The sequence below is a fragment of the Salvelinus namaycush genome, chromosome 4 (genome assembly GCF_016432855.1).
Source record: "Salvelinus namaycush isolate Seneca chromosome 4, SaNama_1.0, whole genome shotgun sequence".
Taxonomy (NCBI): Eukaryota; Metazoa; Chordata; class Actinopteri; order Salmoniformes; family Salmonidae; genus Salvelinus; species Salvelinus namaycush.
The window spans coordinates 16805636-16827298 of NC_052310.1; the positions used below are offsets into that span (position 1 = coordinate 16805636).

Genomic DNA, 21663 nt, shown 5'->3' on the forward strand with positions numbered 1-21663 from the left:
TCTCTAACCAGAAGCATCATTGTACCGCCCATTTCTAGAACAAAGAACGTTCAAATAATGAGGGAAAAAAATAAACTACACCCTCTGAATTTTTCGCCCAATCAGTGAGACTGGAATATCACATTTCCGTTTGATTCAGGGTCAATACATTAGCTGTAGAATTAAAGAAAGGTACTGGATCGCTTGACAGGGACTTTAGGCACTTGTTCTTTAGATAGTAAGGAGAGGGACATTATCTTTGCATGAGTGCAAATGACCAGAAATTGTATTCCAATGTTTAGTTAACATGTCATCATACTGTTGAAGCCTTCAAATAATCTTCAGAGAGTGAGTTTGTTTCCTACTGTGAGTGCTGCCTGACCAGGAGAGGGAGCCCTTTTTGCCTTACAGGTTTGTCAAAAACGTTTGAATTATTTAACCCATGGCTCAAGGCCCCTCAGTACTAAATGGGTTTATCTCACTAGTAGGCGGTGGCCATGGCTTCATGTCCCTGTTGGTTTGTTTTCCTGCTAAGAATGAATATGTCAAACTCTTGGCAATGTTTTATTTCATATGAGAACTATAGTGTAGACTATACTGGATGATGCTGTGACCCACATAATACAGTACTGTATATATGGCTGGTTCTACATACACAACAGTGGAGGCTGCTGAGGGGAGGACGGCTCATAATAATGTCTGGAAAGGAGTAAATGGAATGGCATGAAACACATGGAACCATATGTTTGATGTATTTGATACCATGCCACCAATTCCCCTCCAGCCATTACCATGTGCCTGTCCTCCCCAATTAAGGTCCAACCTCCTGTGCTACACAAAATACTGTAGATTCACAGATATGACGCAGACTGCATACTCAAGAGAAACTCTAAGATGCTAATTTGTTAATAGTCCTTAAGGATAACCTAGCAGCTGTAAATTAACTGCATGATTAATGATGCACCTTGGCTGGCCTGTCCGTGTATAAAGTGGTGCAGTGAGACTTTGTATACTCAGTGGAAAAGTGTGTGATTGCTGTCAATCAGTACAACAGACTATCCACTTTCTGAATGAACCAATACTAGAGGGACAAACACCCACACAATCACAGACACACATACACAAACACAAAAACACACACACATACATACATACATACACACAGTCTCTCACAGACACAGACCAAGGGGTAGACTTCAGAGTACACAAGCACGCTAAGCATCTGAAAATAGAAGCCCATTTGAAGTTGAAGAGGCACATTGGTAATGAAGTGAGATGGACACTCGCTGCCTGCCTCCCTTCCTGTTTACTTATTGATGGTGTGTTTTGGGGGCCTTGATGCAGTCCGACTGTTGTGGCAGCAGGGGAGACGGAAACAGGATTTGTCGCAGATCTGCGGATAGCTGTCTAACAGGGATCTCGAGTTGCTTGATGTCCTCTGTCAGACAAGGATAGTGGTTCTTGGGATAGAGGTAGAGAAGCGTTTTTTAAGCATCTGCTTGCAATGAACTCTCCAAAAGCGTTTTACTGAGCAGTTGTGAAGCATGTCAGAAATGTCTATTAAAAATGTTCAGTGTGTGTAAAAATGTAATTCAGTTCACATGAGGGTCTTCACTTATTGACTCATGTAGATAGTAAAATAAAAAATGTGTTTTATTGAACCCTTATTTAACTAGGCAAGTCAGTTAAGAACAAATTCTTATTTACAATGACGGCCTACCACAGTCAAACCCGGAAGATGCTGGGCCAATTGTGCACCGCCCTATGGGACTCCCAATCACGGCCGGATGTGACACAACATTGTAAATAGATAAATATCCAATATCATATGCAAAGTTAATACATCCTGAAATCTGACCTGACAACATTTGAAGTCCCTTTCCTGTTTTGACCAAGTCACTCCCAGAAGAAGTATATTTGGAGAGGTACGCATGCAGTGACCTTTGAAGTGTATGCCCCTCCCTGCCTCCCTTTGTGAATACGCTTGACACAATGAGAGGGTGAGAAATATTAATCATAATGAAAGGGCATTAGGAAACAGGGCCAGGCGATGGCAACGGTTACCATAATAATTTCACCTTTGAGGTACTGTGCACTAGCCTACAACCTCAGTCACTCTTTAGATAATAGCCCCATACTGAAACCAGCCCAGTAAATGTAAGTCCATTAGCTAGTGTTGTCGCACTAGTTAAACAGAACATGAGTGCTTTGACTGGATTTCAACAAGGCCACAACATGGAAGTGAAAAATCAGATGTTGGTTTGCATTGATTTTGACACATTCCAATTTTTTTCCCTCCACTCCTGTTGACGGATTATGTCTGACTGAGGCTCGGAGGGAGATGAAGCTAAATTAGACAGTCTGAGTGGATGTGTCCGTGTGTCGTCATGTCTGTGTCAATCGAATCCCCATCTCCACATGCCCTTTACAAACTATCAGACACCAACACTTGATTCACAAATCCATTCGGGTCTCTATCATTTTTACATCGCCGACAGGGTTGGGGTCAATTCGAATTAAAGGCAGTCAATTCAGGAAGTGATTTTAATTAAATAGGTTCTACTTTTCAGTTTATTGAGAAGTCATTGAAAATAAATGCTCTTGTTTCAATTATTGAATTGTAATTTCAGTTTACTTTCTGAGCTGACTGCCTTCAAATAAATTGACCCCGACCCTGATTGCCAATGCTTCTCACGTCATATCTGCAGAAATTTGAATAACGTTTTCATAAGCTTGTCATATAGCGCACTGAGAATTTCCCTTGTGATGAAGGAATCCTCCTGAGATATGATCAACTGTTTAGGAACAAGGTTGATCTATCCCATATAAATATAGAATTATTAGAACGGGTAAAGCCCCTTTGACCACAGCCTTACACTCAATATGGCTGACATGGTAACTGACATTGTCAGTGTAATTCTAGTTCTATGGCTTATTTCTATCACATTTGGAAAAAGACTCAGATTGCTCAATGCCACCATGGGGAATTCATTTCATATAACAACTCAAAGGAAACTAAGTATAACTATGTCCAATTTCCACAGTGAGGTGCATTGTTTAATTGCATTGTAGACTTTGATGCAAGCGTTCCTCACAGATAGGCTGACCTGCAGTAACTCTGTTCCCCAAGGTGGTGGGGGGAATTATTTTTATATACTCTTGTCGCTTTAGATTTTTTTTTAAATTAACTGCCAGGGAAATAAATAAGTTGGAAGTACTGTCATGCTCACAAAGACAAGCCACGGCTTTGATCTTGGAGTGAGCTGGGAGCAGTGAGGAGACAGAGAGAAAGAGAGAGAGGGTGAGAAAGAGACAAAGAGACAGAGAGGGACAAGCAGAGTGAGAGAAAGGAAGATTGACAGAGAGAGAGAGACAGAGGGGAGGACCACAGACCCTGGATCTCATTAATTACTCTCCTTTTGTTCTTGTGCCAGAGAGAGCGAAGCGTAGCCTCGCTAATCTTGGCACAACGTTCACATTCCATTGTTAATACATTACAGCAACTTCAGTATGCACCTCAGCTGAGTTCACACTTAGCAGCACTCCAGCACCACCATGTTGATGGAAGCGATCCAGGCAACTTTTCCTCCTTAGAGGCTCAGCTGATTGGATCAAAGAGGGGAGAATTAACTTTGATTCACTTGAAGGAGTTGGAGCACTTGGAGTGTAGTCTATCAGTATTAGGTATCACAGGAGGTTGGTGGCTCCTTAATTGGGGAGGGCAGGCAGGTGGTAATGGCTGGAGTGGAATAAGTGGGAAGGTACAGTATCAATAACATCAAACACTTGGTTTCCAGGTGTTTGATGCCATTCCATTTGCTCCGTTCCAGATGTTATTATGAGCCGTCCTCCCCTCAGCGGCCTCCACTGTTTGGTACACTCTGTTAATGCAGAATGCATACGTCCACCATTGCGGGCCGTTTGAAGTAATCTGATGCTGCATGCAGAAGATGAAGGCAAGGCATTTGACTGACTGGAAGTGCTGCTATCTCCTCCTCTCCCCTCTGTCTGCATCCCAAATGGCACCCTTTTCCCTATGTAGTGCACCATACAGGGAATAGGGTGCCATTTGGGACGCGTCTCCTGTCGATGATAAGAAACTAGTCGCATTTTCTGCTGTTTCATCTTCATATGCTCATCCTCGTATCTAATCCGTACCTAATTGACGAGGAAAAGCAGCATAATCCACTCTCGCTGAGCACTGTAATTATGTGGCCAATACATACACAATAGCATCTTTAGTCTTCCCGGGTGATAAAACACAAATTAATTCCTATCAAGTCTATTCTTGAGCTATTTTGTAAAAGCAACATACATTCGTAACTCAGTTACACACACACATCCTGTCATTGACACTGATTTGATGGTTTGAGGAGACATTGAGGGGGACTTACATGGGGTGTTTTGATTGATTTAAATTCCATTAATACCCTTTTTGCTTGGCAGCCACTCTTGGGCCCCAGCCTGTGTCTGTTATCACAGTGTGGTTTTGATTGGATGGCTTCCTTATCGGTTGGCAACACACAGGAAGAGGCCCGGAGACAGCACTGGCAACACAGTACTGGAACAATAACCTGCAGATCAAACATGATTAGTCAAACCCCACTTTCTTAAAAGGGCAATCTCCAGTTCAAACGATAACAAAGCCAGTGTTTTGGTAATTAGCTCAGAGATGGGGCTGTAACCACTCAAATGTATAGATGGACCTATGGATGGAAGGACTGACCATGAGATGAAAATGATAGTTTGAACCATGTTTTGAAGCTATACACTGTTTGTTTACATTGACTTCATTTACAAATATTGGAGAGCCACAAGCTTATATCTTGGGCTCTGATGGGGAATGACAGTTGAACTAAGCTCATGAGGCATTTATAAGTTAGATTGTTAAAGAATCAATGAGTGAGTGTGTCTGTATGTGTGTGTGTTCTAATACAACTCAAATATATATTCAAATCCGTAAACGGTTGGTCAAAACACAAGCTCTTGGAAGACAAGAGTATAATACCAAACAAATGGAGTTTCATTATTATGTGCCCACTTAGGACAATGATTTCAGCTGTCAGTAGCCAAACGCTGTCTTTTCAGTGTCTAAAATATATTCCGCTCCGTGGCTGCACTTGCACTATAATTATTTGTCATAATTGGCAGGATCACACTTGGATGAAACCCTCCATAGGCGTCGTACACTCGCGTGTTGTGTCCCTGCCAATTTCCTGATGGCTACAGCAATGTTAGTTTTCTGGTTGCGTGGAAACTAAAAAGCTGCATTGAGCAAGCACTCAATTCAAGATGCATTGCGCGCCGTTGGTTTGGCGATATGCAACAGAGGACCCCATGGAAGCGACCGAAAATAGTGACCGAATTCCAGTTTGGAGTGGAATGAATAATGATCTATTTTGAAGATTTGAAAGTGGGCGTCTTGAAACTAAAGTGATTCTGTTGAGTGTCACACGCCATGCGAAGGAGGGGGAGAACGTTAAAGATGTAAGTAATGCTTTTCTGCATGTTATTCAAAATGCATGCATTTCATAGACATACGTTTACATCTACTGTTAATAAACACAGCATGCGGTGATATAGGCTACTATAAGGCTTTTATGATTGTGGAAATAACTGCAGCTTGTTTAATACATTCAGGCTCCATAAATGCTTGTTGAAGAATGGGACAAACAGTAGCTTATTACCTACGGTATTTAGCCTGACAAGATAGAAGACTAACTTCGATAGGCTATCAATTCCCCAGGAGGCATTGGTCTAGCCTACACTCAGTAAGAGTTTATTATTGACACGCTTGTTGCTTACAATGAGAATAGTGACTATTACACCAAAGAAAAGGTGCAGGTCAAATATTTGTATGTAGGTAAAAAATAGTAGATTAATAGCCTAAAAAATATTTATATTTATACATTTATTGTATGTCAGAATACCCTTCAAAGTGAACTTAAATAATAAACTTGATTATTAATCCTTTAATTATTGCTTCAATTTTAGTTGATACCACAGGGGTCAAGTTCAAAATGGAAATTCATTCCTGCAGCTCTAAATTGCCATGTCGATTAATCAAAATTATGTTCTGCTTAAAGGTTCAAAATTGCTAAATACATTTTTTTGACTTTTAAATGAAGGATATGTACCCATTTGGTTCTTGGGGTGAAAAATGATATTAAGCATGGTCAGTCCTTGGATTCATAGGTCTGTCTATACATTTGAGAGTGGTTCAATTTCTCCAGCCCATCCCTCCGCTCTTTACTAAAACAGTGGCTGGGTGGCGCACTTTGTTATTGTTTGAACCGTATAAGGCCTCTAACGAAAACGTGTGTTCCTGTTTCTCTAACACATGGCTGGCTAGGCAAGCACCAGTACTATAATATACACTGCTCAAAAAAATAAAGGGAACACTTAAACAACACAATGTAACTCCAAGTCAATCACACTTCTGTGAAATCAAACTGTCCACTTAGGAAGCAACACTGATTGACAATAAATTTCACATGCTGTTGTGCAAATGGAATAGACAAAAGGTGGAAATTATAGGCAATTAGCAAGACACCCCCAAAAAAGGAGTGATTCTGCAGGTGGTGACCACAGACCACTTCTCAGTTCCTATGCTTCCTGGCTGATGTTTTGGTCACTTTTGAATGCTGGCGGTGCTCTCACTCTAGTGGTAGCATGAGACGGAGTCTACAACCCACACAAGTGGCTCAGGTAGTGCAGTTCATCCAGGATGGCACATCAATGCGAGCTGTGGCAAAAAGGTTTGCTGTGTCTGTCAGCGTAGTGTCCAGAGCATGGAGGCGCTACCAGGAGACAGGCCAGTACATCAGGAGACGTGGAGGAGGCCGTAGGAGGGCAACAACCCAGCAGCAGGACCGCTACCTCCGCCTTTGTGCAAGGAGGTGCACTGCCAGAGCCCTGAAAAATGACCTCCAGCAGGCCACAAATGTGCATGTGTCTGCTCAAACGGTCAGAAACAGACTCCATGAGGGTGGTATGAGGGCCCGACGTCCACAGGTGGGGGTTGTGCTTACAGCCCAACACCGTGCAGGACGTTTGGCATTTGCCAGAGAACACCAATATTGGCAAATTCGCCACTGGCGCCCTGTGCTCTTCACAGATGAAAGCAGGTTCACACTGAGCACATGTGACAGACGTGACAGAGTCTGGAGACGCCGTGGAGAACGTTCTGCTGCCTGCAACATCCTCCAGCATGACCGGTTTGGCGATGGGTCAGTCATGGTGTGGGGTGGCATTTATTTGTGGGGCCGCACAGCCCTCCATGTGCTCGCCAGAGGTAGCCTGACTGCCATTAGGTACTGAGATGAGATCCTCAGACCTCTTGTGAGACCATATGCTGACACATGCACATTTGTGGCCTGCTGGAGGTCATTTTGCAGGGCTCTGGCAGTGCACCTCCTTGCACAAAGGCGGAGGTAGCGGTCCTGCTGCTGGGTTGTTGCCCTCCTACGGCCTCCTCCACGTCTCCTGATGTACTGGCCTGTCTCCTGGTAGCGCCTCCATGCTCTGGACACCACGCTGACAGACACAGCAAACCTTCTTGCCACAGCTCGCATTGATGTGCCATCCTGGATGAGCTGCACTACCTGAGCCACTTGTGTGGGTTGTAGACTCCGTCTCATGCTACCACTAGAGTGAAAGCACCGCCAGCATTCAAAAGTGACCAAAACATCAGCCAGGAAGCATAGGAACTGAGAAGTGGTCTGTGGTCACCACCTGCAGAACCACTCCTTTATTGGGGGTGTCTTGCTAATTGCCTATAATTTCCACCTGTTGTCTATTCCATTTGCACAACAGCATGTGAAATTTATTGTCAATCAGTGTTGCTTCCTAAGTGGACAGTTTGATTTCACAGAAGTGTGATTGACTTGGAGTTACATTGTGTTGTTTAAGTGTTCCCTTTATTTTTTTGAGCAGTGTATAATTCTGGGAATAAATGCATGAAGGCTTTCAATGGAAATCAGGCAACAATAATCTGAGTCCCTAAACCGACCGAAATGTGTTCATAATTGGGGTGGATAGGAACAGAGTTGGGAGAGCATGGTAATTATGGTTAGACTCATATTTAAGTGTCTGCATCTCAACATAACATTGAGATATTTCCCTCACAGCTGTATTTGTTCTTCTGTGCTTCCTCTCTCCTCACCTCCCTTTCTGTCTCATCCTCATGACCTACATAGGCCTAACTTGTCTATCATTGGTTGTCTGGACAGAATGATAATACAATGAACAATCACAACAAAATAATACTTGAACAACTTTGACAATCCTTTGCTTTGAGGACATTGTAGTTCTATTCCTTCACGATTATAATGGTTTTGCTGAGTTATGACGCAAATTTAGGACCTATCTAAATTATTGCTCTTGCGCACTTGGTGCCTGAGATGTAGCCTATTATTCTAACATTGACTGCAGTCAATTTATGAACTGCCAAAACGGATCTCTGGGCACTTGTCTTGAGCACAGCGTAAATTTAAAAGCAGGAGAGGTAATTTATAGTTGGGTTGTTGATGTCTTTATAGCTTAACCTGATTTTATTGATCATTTGATTTAATGAGGTTGGTGTTGCTCTCTTTCTCTCCTCTTGTTGGCCCATAGCTTTTTCCCTCACTCACTTTCGTCTCTCCATCACCACATCCTTCCCTCCGTCATCCCTCCAACCTCCGCTTTTCATTAACAGCTGTCCTCCTCAGCTCATGACATGCTAATATCTCCCTCTTTCCTCCAATGCATCTCATTAATCTCTTTTCAGTGGGCCTTCCTCTGTGTTCTTCTCCATTGTCGTGTTACCTATTTTCCTCAGATCTCTCTTTTTCTCTCTCTCTCCTCATGTGTTCAGTTTCCTTGGTTCCCCACAGCTCCACCTCATCAGGGCAGCATGGATCATGGTGGGAAAACCACTGCTTTTCTTACACAGTAACACTTTAGGCATCCTTTTCATATCCTTGAGCATTTTGTCTTATCTGTAGTCACTGCTTTTCCACTATATCTTCTTTGTTTGGCTTTAATAAAGAAATGGGGATAATCATCTGAGTGTCTTTTGAAAGAAGGAGGTCAGGGCTGATCGGGACGGTCTTGAACTTTCAACTGGTCTGGCCTATTGCAATGAGACTCATTAGGATGCGTCCCTTAGACGACTCCCCCGGTCATGTGATCCTAAGAGGTACTTAGAGATCGATTTCATTTGTTAAATCTTGGTAAATGGATCTTGCTATGGTCTCCAGCCATTTTAAAGAACCAGCCGAAGTCCGAGAGTTTAAGTTAAATTATTTTTACAGGAGAGGATATAGCTGCTAGCACAACATGCTAAGGCTGTTTGGGTTGCCCTTGTTGCCTTTTTTAGCTTTAGCATGTAGCCTTACAATGCTGTTGGGTGGCCAAAATACAATTACATTCCATTGATGTTAAGTGAGTTTTTCCTTAAGAGGATTAGTAATGGGATAGCAGATGGTTGGTGTTCAGGTATTAATGAAGGGTGTTAGGGTAAAAGGACAGATTATTTTTTTAGAAGCTTACATGCTAAATAAAAAGTGTAAATTACAGGACTCATTAACAAGTTGTTAGCTCAGTGTTGTTTGCACTGACCCCGGTTCTGAGTGCGTAAACAGTTTATGGATTAGCCTACTGAACACAGTTGTGGCACTGAACGCTCTCAGTAGCCGATGTGAACAAAACCTTTAAACAGGTCAACATTCACAAAGCCGCTGGGCCAGACGGATTACCAGGACATGTACTCAACTGTCAAGTGTCTTCACTGACATTTTCAACCTCTCCCTGACCGAGTCTGTAATGCCTACATGTTTCAAGCAGACCACCATAGTCCCTGTGCCCAAGTAAGCGAAGGTAACCTGCCTAAATGATTACCGCCCCGTGGCACTCACGTCGGTAGTCATGAAGTGCTTTGAAAGGCTGGTCATGGCTCACATCAACAGCATCCTCCCGGACACCCTAGACCCACTCCAATTCGCATACCGCCCCAACAGATCCACAGATGATGCAATCTCAATCACACTGCCCTTTCTCACCTGGACAAAAGGAACACCTATGTGAGAATGCTTTTCATTGACTACAGCTCAGCACTGCCATGCTGGTCCTTAACACTGGGGCCCCACAGGGGTGTGTACTTAGTCCCCTCCTGTATTCCCTGTTCACCCATGACAGCGTGGCCAAACACGTCTCCAACACCCTCCATTAAGTTTGCTGACGACACAACAGTGGTAGGCCTGATCACCGACAATGATGAGATGGCCTATAGGGAGGAGGTCAGAGAACTGGCAGTGTGGTGCCAGGACAACAACCTCTCCCTCAATGTGAGCAAGACAAAGGAGCTGATTGTGGACTACAGGAAAATGTGGGCCGAACAGGCCCCCATTAACATCGACGAGGCTGTAGTGGAGCGGGTCGAGAGTTTCAAGTTCCTTGATGTCCACATGACCAACGAACTATCATGTTCCAAACATACCAAGACAGTCCTGAAGAGGTCACGACAAAACCTTTTCCCCCTCAGGACACTGAAAAGATGGGCCAATTGTGCGTCGCCTCATGGGTCTCCCGGTCACGGCCGGCTGCGACACAACCCGGTATCAAACCAGGATCTGTAGTAACGCAGCTAGCACTCCGATGCAGTGCATTTGACCGCTGCGCCACTCGGGAGGCCCCTGAATGCCAAGTTGATTGCATGTTCCTTGTTGAAACATGGCTGTCATCAGACTGTAGTGCCGCTCTTATTGAAGCCTCCCCCTGGACTACAGCTTTTCATACTCTATCAGAAAAGGGAAAAAGGGTGTGAGGACAGCCTCTATTTTTTCGTATGCTCTCAGCTGTAAGGACATTTTGTTTGGTGATATTTGGGTCTTTTGAGCATCATGCTATACTGTTTAAATCTCAGCCACCAGTGCTGGCCATAACCCTGTATAGGTCATCAAAGCACTGCCCCACTTTCTTTACTGATTTATCTGAACTATTGTATATTGTCCTTGAGAACTATGATAAAATCATTGTGTTGGGTGATTTTAATATTCATCTTGACCAAGAAACTGACTCCAAGGCCATTGAATTTATTAATCTTTTAAGCTCTATGGACTTTATCCAACATGTTGCTGGGCCCACCCATAACCACGGCCATACTCTGGACCTGGTTATTACCAAGGGGCTTTGTATTGACATATCCAATATTGTTGATGTTGCTTTATCTGATAATCACTGTGTATTTTTTACTACCGTTTGTACTACCTTTACTACCATAGCACAGGGTAATACTGAATGCATTATTAAGAAATGCTATTTTACCTCTAAAGGTCCTACAGATTTGATTGTGTATGAACAATACTCCACCACCTATTCTGCCCCCCTCTTGTGATGATTTAGTTGTTAACTTTAAGAGCAAATTAAGGGCTACTATTGATGCTCCAGTAAAGTTGAAAAAGACCACATCCAAACAGAGATGTGGTCTCACCCTTGGATGAGTGAGGAAACTAATAAATTAGAGATAAATTGCATTAAGGCAGAGCGGAAGTGGATAAAGTCAACGTTGCAGGTCCATTATGATATTCTGAAAGAGCAACTTGGCATATATAACAAGGCAATTAGAAATGCCAGAGGGGCAAATTTTTCTAACTTGATCACTATTAATCAGAATAATTCTTCTCAACAATTGATTGCCTGATAAATCATACCCCCCCAAACCTATGTAAACTTTCCTTCACATCTAAATGTGATGAGTTTACGGCATATTTCAGAGATACCCAGCCTAATTTTGGTTCTTATCAGTCAAGCAAGACCCAGTGAGAAGTTTGATATGTACCCTAGCTTACCACGCAAAGGGACTATGGATTTATTTCCCCTGTTTGACACAGACATGCTCAGGAAAGTGATATTTCAACTTAAGCCTTCTACCTGCCTTCTCGATCCTATCCTCTTCTTCAAAACTGTTTTTAATTGCAAATCTGAAGAAGTGCAAGCTATTGTTTATCACTCCCTGTTCACATGCACTTTCCCCACTCCACTAAACTGTTATGGTGAAACCCCTTCTGAAGAAAAGTCATCTAGATTCTTCAGCTCTTAGCAATCTCCAACCTTCCATTCTTAAGCAAAATTCTGGAGAAACTGGTGTTCAAACAGCTAAATTGTTTTATAAGTGCCAGCTGTATTTGAGAAACATTCCAATCTGCACACAGCCTTAGAAGTGGTAAATTATCTTACAGCCAACACAGATACCAAACATCTCTCTGTCCTTATTCTCTTAGATTTAAGTGCTGTATTCGACACTGTTGACCATTATGTCCATCTGGACAGACTGGAGAGGTGGGCTGGTCTCTGCGGTACAGTTCTAAAATAGTTTAGGACCTATTTAACTGGTTGAGAGTTGTTTTTTTTTGTCATCCTTGGTGAACATAACTCAGAGAAAATACATATCACGTGGCATTTCACAAGGATCGATTTTTGGGTCCGGTACTGTTCAGTTTATATATGTTACCCAGTGGAGGCTCCTCAGAGGATGAAGGGGAGGACCATCCTCCTCAGTGATTTTCATAGAAATAAAAATAGTAAAACATTGAAGTTATCCTTTTTAGATAAACTTATACTAAATATAATCACGTCACCAAATAATTGATTAAAACACACTATTTTGCAAAGAAGGTCTACAGTAGCCTCAACAGCACTCTGTAGGGTAGCATCATGGTGTAGCCATGGGACAGCTAGCTTCCGTCCTCCTCTGAGTACATTGACTTCAATACGAAACCTAGGAGGCTCATGGTTCTCACGCCCTTCCATAGACTTACGTTCCGGAGGACGTCCTCCAACCTATCAGCGCTCTCGCAGCATGAACTGACATGTTGTCCACCCAATCAAAGGATCAAGTAATTAATCTAGTACTGAAAGCATAAACTACAGCTAGCTAGCACTGCAGTGCATACAATGTGGTGAGTAGTTGACTCAGAGAGGAAGACAGTAGTTGAACAGTTTTGAACAAATTCATTTCTTCCAAAATGACGGAGAAGCAAGAGAGAAATATAGATTTTTGTCCTTTTTTTCAGTTGCACTTACTTAGTTAGCAAATGCAGCTAGCTAGTTTAGCTTACTGAAACACCCTGCTCAAACAGAGGGATGGTATGTTAGCTAGTTGGCTTTGACTTTCCAACACAACGCTGGAACTCTTCCAAGTCAAGGTATACTTTTAGTTTTACAAAGGTATTGCCACTGTGGCCCGCCAGTGTAACTACTTACTGACTGTACACTGTAACATTACTGCATGATTGTAGCAGGTTTACTAACTCGTTAATCAAATAAAATTGTATTTGTCACATGCGCAGAATACAACGGGTGTAGAACTTACAGGGAAATCTTACTTACAAGCCCTTAAGCCCTTAACCAACAATGCAGTTTTAAGAAAAATAAGTGTTAAGTAACAAATAATTAAAGAGCGGCAGTAAAATAACAATAGCGAGGCTATATACAGGGGGTACCGGTACAGAGTCAATGTGTGGGGGCACCAGTTAGTTGAGGTAATATGTACATGTAGGTAGAGGTAAAGTGACTATGCATAGATAATAAACAGAGTAGCAGCAGCGTAAATATGGGGGTGGGAGGGGGGCAATGCAAATAGACTGGGTAGCCATTTGATTAGCTGTTCAGGAGTCTTATGGCTTGGGGGTAGAAGCTGTTAAGTCTTTTGGACCTAGACTTGTCACTCCGGTACCGCTTGCCGTGCGGTAGAAGAGAGAACAGTATATGATTAGGGTGGCTGGAGCGTTTGACAATTTTTAGGGCCTTCCTCTGACACCGCCTGGTATAAAGGTCCTGGATGGCAGGAAGCTTGGCCCCAGTGATGTCCTGGGCCGTACGCACTGCTCTCTAGTGCCTTGCGGTCGGAGGCCGAGCAGTTGCCATAACAGGCAGGGATGCAACCAGTCAGGATGCTCTCTATGGTGCAGCTGTAGAACCTTTTGAGGATCTGAGGACCCATGTCAAATCTTTTCAGTCTTCTGAGGGGGAATAGGCTTTGTCGTGCCCTCTTCACGGCTGTCTTGGTGTGTTTGGACTATGATAGTTTGTTGTTGATGTGGACATCAAGGAACTTGAAGCTCTCAACCTGCTCCACTACAGCCCCGTCGATGAGAATGGGGACATGCTCGCTCCTCCTTTTCGAGTAGTCCAAAATCATCTCCTTTGTCTTGATCACGTTAAGGGAGAGGTTGTTGTCCTGGCACCACATGGTCTGGTCTCTGACCTCCAGCCTAGAGGCTGTTTTGTCATTGTCGGTGATCAGGCCTAACACTGTTGTGTAATTGGTAAACTTAATGATGGGGTTGGCCATGCAGTCATGAGTGAACAGGGAGTACAGGAGGAGACTGAGCACGCACCCTGCGGGGCCCCCGTGTTGAGGATCAGCGTGGTGGATGTTATTACCTACCCTTACCACCTGGGGGCGGCCTGTCAGGAAGTCCAGGATCCAGTTGCAGAGGGAGGTCCCAGGGTCCTTAGCTTAGTGATGAGCTTTGAGGGCACTATAGTGTTGAACACTAAGGTCAATGAATAAGTCAATGAATAGTATTCTCACATAGGTGTTCATTTTGTCCAGGTGGGAAAGGGCAGTGTGGAGTGCAATAGAGACTGTATCATCTGTGGATCTGTTAGGGCGGTATGTGAATTAGAGTGGGTCTAGGGTTTCTGGGATAATGGTGTTGATGTGAGCCATAACCAGCCTTTCAAAGCACTTCATGGCTCAAGATGTGAGTGCTACGGGTCGGTAGTCATTTAGGCAGGTTACCTTAGTGTTCTTGGGCACAGGGACTATGGTGGTCTGCTTGAAACATGTTGGTATTACAGACTCAGTCAGGGACAGGTTGAAAATGTCAGTGAAGACACTTGCCAGTTAGTCAGCGCATGCTCGGAGTACACGTCCTGGTAATCCATCTGGCCCTGCTGCCTTGTGAATGTTGAACTGTTTAAAGGTCTTACTCACATCAGCTACGGAGAGCGTGATCACACAGTCGTCCGGAACAGCTGATGCTCTCATGCAAGTGTCAGTGTTATTTGCCTCGAAGCGAGCATAGAAGTAATTTAGTTTGACTGGTAGGCTCGTGTCACTTGGCAGCTCGTGGCTGTGTTTCACTTTGTAGTCTGTAATAGTTCGCAAGCCCTGACACATCTGACGAGCGTATGAGCCAGTGTAGTACGACTCAATCTTAGTCCTGTATTGACACTTTGCCTGTTTGATGGTTCGTCGGAGGGCATAGCGGGATTTCTTATAAGCTTCCGGGTTAGTCCCGCTCCTTGAAAGTGGCAGGTCTAGTCTTTAACTCAGTGCGGATGTTGCCTGTAATCCATGGCTTCTGGTTGGGGTATGTACGTAAAGTCACTGTGGGGACGACGTCATCGATGCACTTATTGATGAAGCCAATGACTGATGTGGTGTACTCCTCAATGCCATCGGAATAATCCCGGAACATATTCCAGTCTGTGCTAGCAAAACAGTCCTGTAGCTTAGCATCTGCTTCATCTGACCACTTTTTTTATTGACCGAGTTACTGGTGCTTCCTGCTTTAGTTTTTGCTTGTAAGCAGGATCAGAAGGATAGAATAATGGTCACATTTGCCAAATGGAGGTCGAGGGAGAGCTTTGTACGTGTCTCTGTGTTTGGAGTAAAGGTGGTCCATTGTTTTTTCCCACTCTAGTTGCACATTTAACATGCTGATAGAAATTTGGTAAGACAGATTTAAGTTTCCCTGCATTGAAGTCCCGGCCACTAGGAGCGCCGCATCTGGATGAGCATTTTCCTGTTTGCTTATGACCGTATACAGCTCATTGAGTGCGGTCTTAGTGCCAGCATCGGTTTGTGGTGGTAAATAGACAGCTACAAAGAATATAGATGAAAACTCTAATGGTAAATAGTGTGGTCTACAGCTTATCATGAGATACTCTACCTCAGGCGAGCAAAACCTCGATACTTCCTTTGACCCCTTGTCTTATCAGAGGTTGCTGTTCTATCCTGCCGAAAAAGCGTAAAACACGACAGCTGTATGTTATTCATGTCGTCGTTCAGCTACGACTCGGTGAAACATAAGATATTACCGTTTTTAATGTCCCTTTGGTAGGATATACGTGCTCGTAGTTCGTCTATTTTATTATCAAATGATTGTACGTTGGCTAATAGTACCAATGGTAAAGAAAGATTACCCACTCGCCGTCGAATCCTTACAAGGCACCCAGACATGCGTCCCAGATATCTCTGTCTCTTTCTCCTGCGAATGACTGGGATGAGGGCCTTGTCGGGAGTAAATCCTTCGCATCCGTCTCGTTAAAGAAAAAAAATCTTCTTCCAGTACAGGGTGTGTAATCGCTGTCGTGATATCTAGAAGCTCTTTTCGGTCATAAGAGACGGTGGCAGAAACATTATGTACAAAATAAGTTACAAATAACGCGAAAAAACACACACAATAGCACAATTTGGTTAGGGGACTGTAAAACAGCAGCCATCTCCTCAGGCGCCATTATCGTTAGTTCTGTTAGCTATGCTGACTATGACGTTACTTTAGCTAGTATGGTGACAACAATGTTAGTTGTGTGTAGTGTTTTTTTTTGTTGCCTGGTCACATACAGCTGATGTGTTGTGCATTGAAGTCCACAATCGAAGGGAAGAGGTGAGAGGAGATTGCATAGATGCGAGAAGGAATACCACGTGGTAGCTATGAAAGTGAACTTTGTTTATGTGTGATATGGGGTGTATTCATTCCACCGTTTATGTTAAAACGATTCTTAAAAGGAAGCAAACGGAACAAAATGGGGATAAACATACCTGAATTTGTCCAATAGAAACTCTTGTTTGCAACTGTTGGACTAATGATTACACCGTATATCAGCTAGATGCTGGCAGGAGTGTGCAAGGCGGTATTGAATGTCACTGTCACCTCAAATTTGTGTTTCGACCTGTCTGCACCTACATTGTAAACTGTCATTCATTGGCTAGGCTGTAGCAACCTTGTGATGGGTATACAAACGATGGGTTACATTGAGCTGGGTGAATGGAATATGAATGACAGTCATGCTTTAATAGAAATAAGGCCATGCTCATAAAAAAAAAAAAATCATCCTCCATCTTAAACGGCACTGACCGCCACTGATGTTATCCCTTGGCAGCGTCATCAGAAAGCACAGCATTGATTTTCACTGCTACGCAGACGATACACAACTTTACATTTCTGTATCACCAGAGGATTTTAACTCCACGGATACATTTTTCGACTGTTTTAGTGATTTAAAATACTTGGATTGCTCACAAAACAAGGCCGAGGTACTTATTGTTGGAGCCAAAGCACTGAGAGGGAATCTGGCTGCACATTTTAATTCATGCGCAATCAAGATAGTTGTTATTTTAGATTCTGAACTCAATTTCAAATCACACATTAGGAATGTGACCAAAATAGCTTTTTACCACATTGCCACGGTGCAGCTGTTTCTCTCTGACTGATACAGTCAGACTCATTGTTAAGAGAATTTTGTTCTCAAGGTACATAACCCAATTTAATTATATTCCTCAGTCTGCAAACCAGAATTTGTAAGATCCTGGTCGAATGAAACAGACGGAGGCCCAGCTAAAATAGTGAAAAAGGTTTATTCACGGGAACGTTCTAAAGTCAAGAATACAAAACAATTAATTTTATACTGACTTCTCACGCCCACACATACACACAACCATACGCACCCACATACACACAACCATACGCACACACTGCTATGTCCTGCTACCCAGCCGACAGAGATTAGTGACCTTGTCCTTGACACGTACTCCCCGTTCTCTCCCAAATCTCTAGTCAGGTCGGCACCAAGCTCAGACAGTCTGTGTTTAAAATACCATAAAGACATATTGTCTTTACCCTAATTCTGACTAGGACTACACATTTATTGATTATGATTTTATACATTCTAATCAATTCCATACAATTATGTTTCAGGGCGGAATATTCTAATCATTCAATTAACAGATAATTCTCACCTATCAATCATCCATGCTTTTATTACAAGCAGGCTTGACTACTTTTAATGCTCTCCTGTCTGGTCTTCCCAAGAAAGCCATTGGTCAACTGAAAAACATACAAAATGCTGCAGCACGGGTACTGACCAAGACCAGACAGAGCGCACACATTACACTGGTGTTAAGGTCTCTGCACTGGCTGCCTGTTAGTTTTAGAATCATTTTAAGGTTCTTCTATTGGTTTTTAAATCAATCCACGATTGTGCACCCCAATACATGTCAGACATGCTTTTAAGTTATGGACCCAGTAGGTCCCTCAGGTCATCTGGCACTGGCCTTCTAACTATCCCAAAGCCTAGGACCAAGAAGCATGGAGAGGTTATTATGCCCCCAGCCTCTGGAATAGCCTGCCAGAGAACCTGAGGGGAGCTGAAACTGTGGGCATATTTAAAAGAGATCTCTTCATTTTTAGCTTAGCTTTTCCTCAGGGTGCTTTTTAGTTGTTCAGTGTCATTCTTTTTGTTGTTGTCTTATTTTTGTTGTGTAGTAAATATTTCAGCTTTTATTTTCATTGGGGGTTTTTTCCCTGGTAAAGCACATTTTGTTGCACTCAATGTCTGAAATGTGCTTTATAAATGGAGCTTGATTCAATTTGATGCACTGAAGAAAAGAAAAAAGTTAAACTTTATTTGACCTTTATTTAACTAGGCAAGTCGGTTAAGAACAAATTCTTATTTTCAATGACGGCCTAGGAACAGTGGGTTAACTGCTTTGTTCAGGGGCAGAACAACATATTTTTACCTTGTCAGCTCGGGGATTCGATCTTGCAACCTTTCGGTTACTAGGCCAACGCTCTAACCACTAGGCTACTTGCCGAAATAGGCCAGCACTGCAGGGATGTCAATTATCAGTCACACTGACACCAAAGCACTTTTTACTTGTGTGTTTTTGCCAGTGTGAGGGCACTTTTCGATCCTTATGTTTTCCATAAAGCTGTAAGTATAAACATGGTTTAGTCAGCCAACTGTGCTGAACAAGACCGCAAGATCCCCTCTGCCTCCTCACCACAGTTATGCTAGTTATCCTGCATCTGTATTTGAAGTAACACATCTATTTATAATAAATGTTTTATATGGTTGGTGACCAATTGCAACAATTGTACCTCTCCTATCAGTGGGTTGTGTTGTCTCCCTCCACCAATCCTGCTTCCTGTTTCTCCATAGGCTTGACAGCTATTGGGGGGGTTGACACTGGCTCTGCCCCTTCGCCCTCGTTGGTCTTCCCTGGAGCATGCCCATATCCCACCATGCACCTGCTGGCGAGCGGCTGGCTACTGCGCCATTCGGTGGTCATGTGTCTGCTGCTGCACAGCGTGGTGCTGATGACCTGCTTCCACCACGCCGCCACCAGCTGCTCCCAGGGCTGCTACTGCTCTGAGAGCGACGGCCGTGGAAAGACGGTGCGCTGCAGCAACCTGCGTCTCACGGAGATCCCCCAGGACCTACCCAATGACACACGGCACATCTACCTGGACTTCAACCTGCTCACCGAGGTCCCCAGCAATGCTTTCCAGGGTCTGCCCCTGCTCAGCGAGCTGGACCTCTCCAACAACGAGCTGGCCAAGCTGGAGCGAGGGGCCTTCAGGAGCCTGGGGCCCTCGCTCACCTTCCTGGACTTGTCTTCCAACAAATTGGTCAACATTAACCCTGAGGCCTTCGAGGGGCTGCGGGCGCGCGCCAACCTGACCAATAACCCGTGGCACTGCGACTGCAGCCTGCAGATGTCCATGCCCCACATTGACCTGGAGCCCCTCTCGCTGACGGGCATCGTGTGCGAGACGTCGGATCCGCCCAACGTGGGGGCGGAGGGTGTGCCCTTCCTGCTGGCCCAGGACCTGGACCTGTGCGTGGTGATGAAGAAGACCACGGATGTGGCCATGCTGGTCACCATGTTCGGCTGGTTCACCATGGTCATCTCCTACCTGGTCTACTACGTTCGGCACAACACTGAGGACGCCCGCCGCCACCTGGAGTACCTCAAGTCTCTGCCCACCAAGCCGGGCCCGTCCGAGGCCTCTTCTACCGTCAGCACTATGGTATAGCCCAGGACCAGGAGAACCCAGAGGGGAGCTTAGGCTGGAGGGCTAAGTCTGCCAGAGGAGGTGGTTATTATAGGGACGTAACCTGGCTGCACCCACACTTCAGGCCATTCAGTGCCAGCCAAGGAGAGTTCTGTCTGGCTTTTAGTTGGGTGCCACAGCGGCACTAGGATTTGTGTCCATATATGCAGGAAGCCCATCCAGACCTGGGCACCGTACGTAACCCAGATTAATAATTGAACCAGGAGTGGGCCATTATCAAAATGGGGCCTGTGAAGGGTCCTTTGGCCACATCAAACAGCACAACAGGATAGCAACACACACTATGAACAACTCTGTCACTCCATGTACAATTATTGTTTTCCATACAACATCCATATAGTATACGCAGTCTATAAACGGTGAAATGTAGTTCTTTACAATAAAACAATGTATTCCATGGGTTTCTTTTTTTAAATTATTGTTGGTGCAAATGGTCTTATTTTACCTCCCAAGAAACTAAGCAAATGTATGTGCATATGTCAACTGGACCATCAGTTGAATCTGCCGATTATGTGTTCAGGCCACTGTACTAGAATGATACACATCAATCATTAATCAATGAAATGCTCCAACCGGTAAAAGGCTCAGAGATCTGATTGATCCACACACCACTATAAAACAGTATACATACAAGCTGCATTGCTGTTATGCACTGTGTAGTCGAAGGGTTGTACAGGAAACCCGTCCTAGCTGTAATATAGCGACCTTTTGTTGTTCTCACCAAGACAATGAAACAGCCAGTACAGTATAGAAACATTCCTGCCTACACACCAGGGCACAATGATCCTTCACACAGAAATCATCCCAAGTGGGAGAAAATGTGTTCCTTTTAGTTCCTTTCTGTTTCCTTGCGTTTTAAAGTGCACATTAAGGTCCTGCTGTGGGGGTTTACAGTGCGTTAATCACTCATGCTGGCGCAACACAATGCTTCCAAAACTGTGAGTCCACTGGGACTAAAATTGGCAATAAGAGCTAATACACACGTTCAGCAGTTTAATATTTGAAAGCGAAGGGCTTTTTAAATTTACTTGCCCTTGTCTGAGTTGTATTATTCAGCAGAATTAACCTTGTGGTGGGTTCCAAGAAACAGAAAGAGATTATAAATGAGATTGTTTGGGATAGTGCGATGTAGTTCTTCGACAAGGGAAACACTGTGACTAACATATCGTTACCCAGGGGTGTAGGACATAGTCAGTCCAGTCCGTCAGTCTACCTGATAGCTGAAAATCAAACTTCACAATGCTGGCAGCACTGACTGCCATTCAGAAACCAGCAAATGCTAATGATATTCTAATCTTGGGCTCTGTCCCAATACTCTCGATTATCTCCCTTTAGATACAACTGATAAGTACAAGAACGGGATAAATGTCAGATCCATTAAGAGCAATGGTGACCATGTGCACTGACTAGGATGAATTATGGGCCCTAGTTATAGCCTATAATCTAGTTATGGTCAATGTCCTGGTTAAGGTCACGTGATCAGGAAAACAGCCCAGACATATCACACATAAAAAGAGACAAGGAATAGGAAGCTATGTCTAGATTATTGGGG

General features: G+C 43.8%; 1 protein-coding gene across 1 annotated transcript; it reads left to right on the forward strand.

The window, feature by feature from the left end:
• The first annotated feature begins 189 nt into the window (after positions 1-189).
• LOC120045486 (leucine-rich repeat-containing protein 3B-like) lies at positions 190-20491 on the forward strand. The gene is made up of 2 exons (XM_038990376.1): positions 190-390; positions 19195-20491. Exon 2 carries the CDS (start codon positions 19278-19280, stop codon positions 20070-20072), a length of 795 nt encoding a protein of 264 aa, XP_038846304.1. The 5' UTR covers positions 190-390; positions 19195-19277; the 3' UTR covers positions 20073-20491.
• The last annotated feature ends 1172 nt before the right edge of the window (positions 20492-21663 follow it).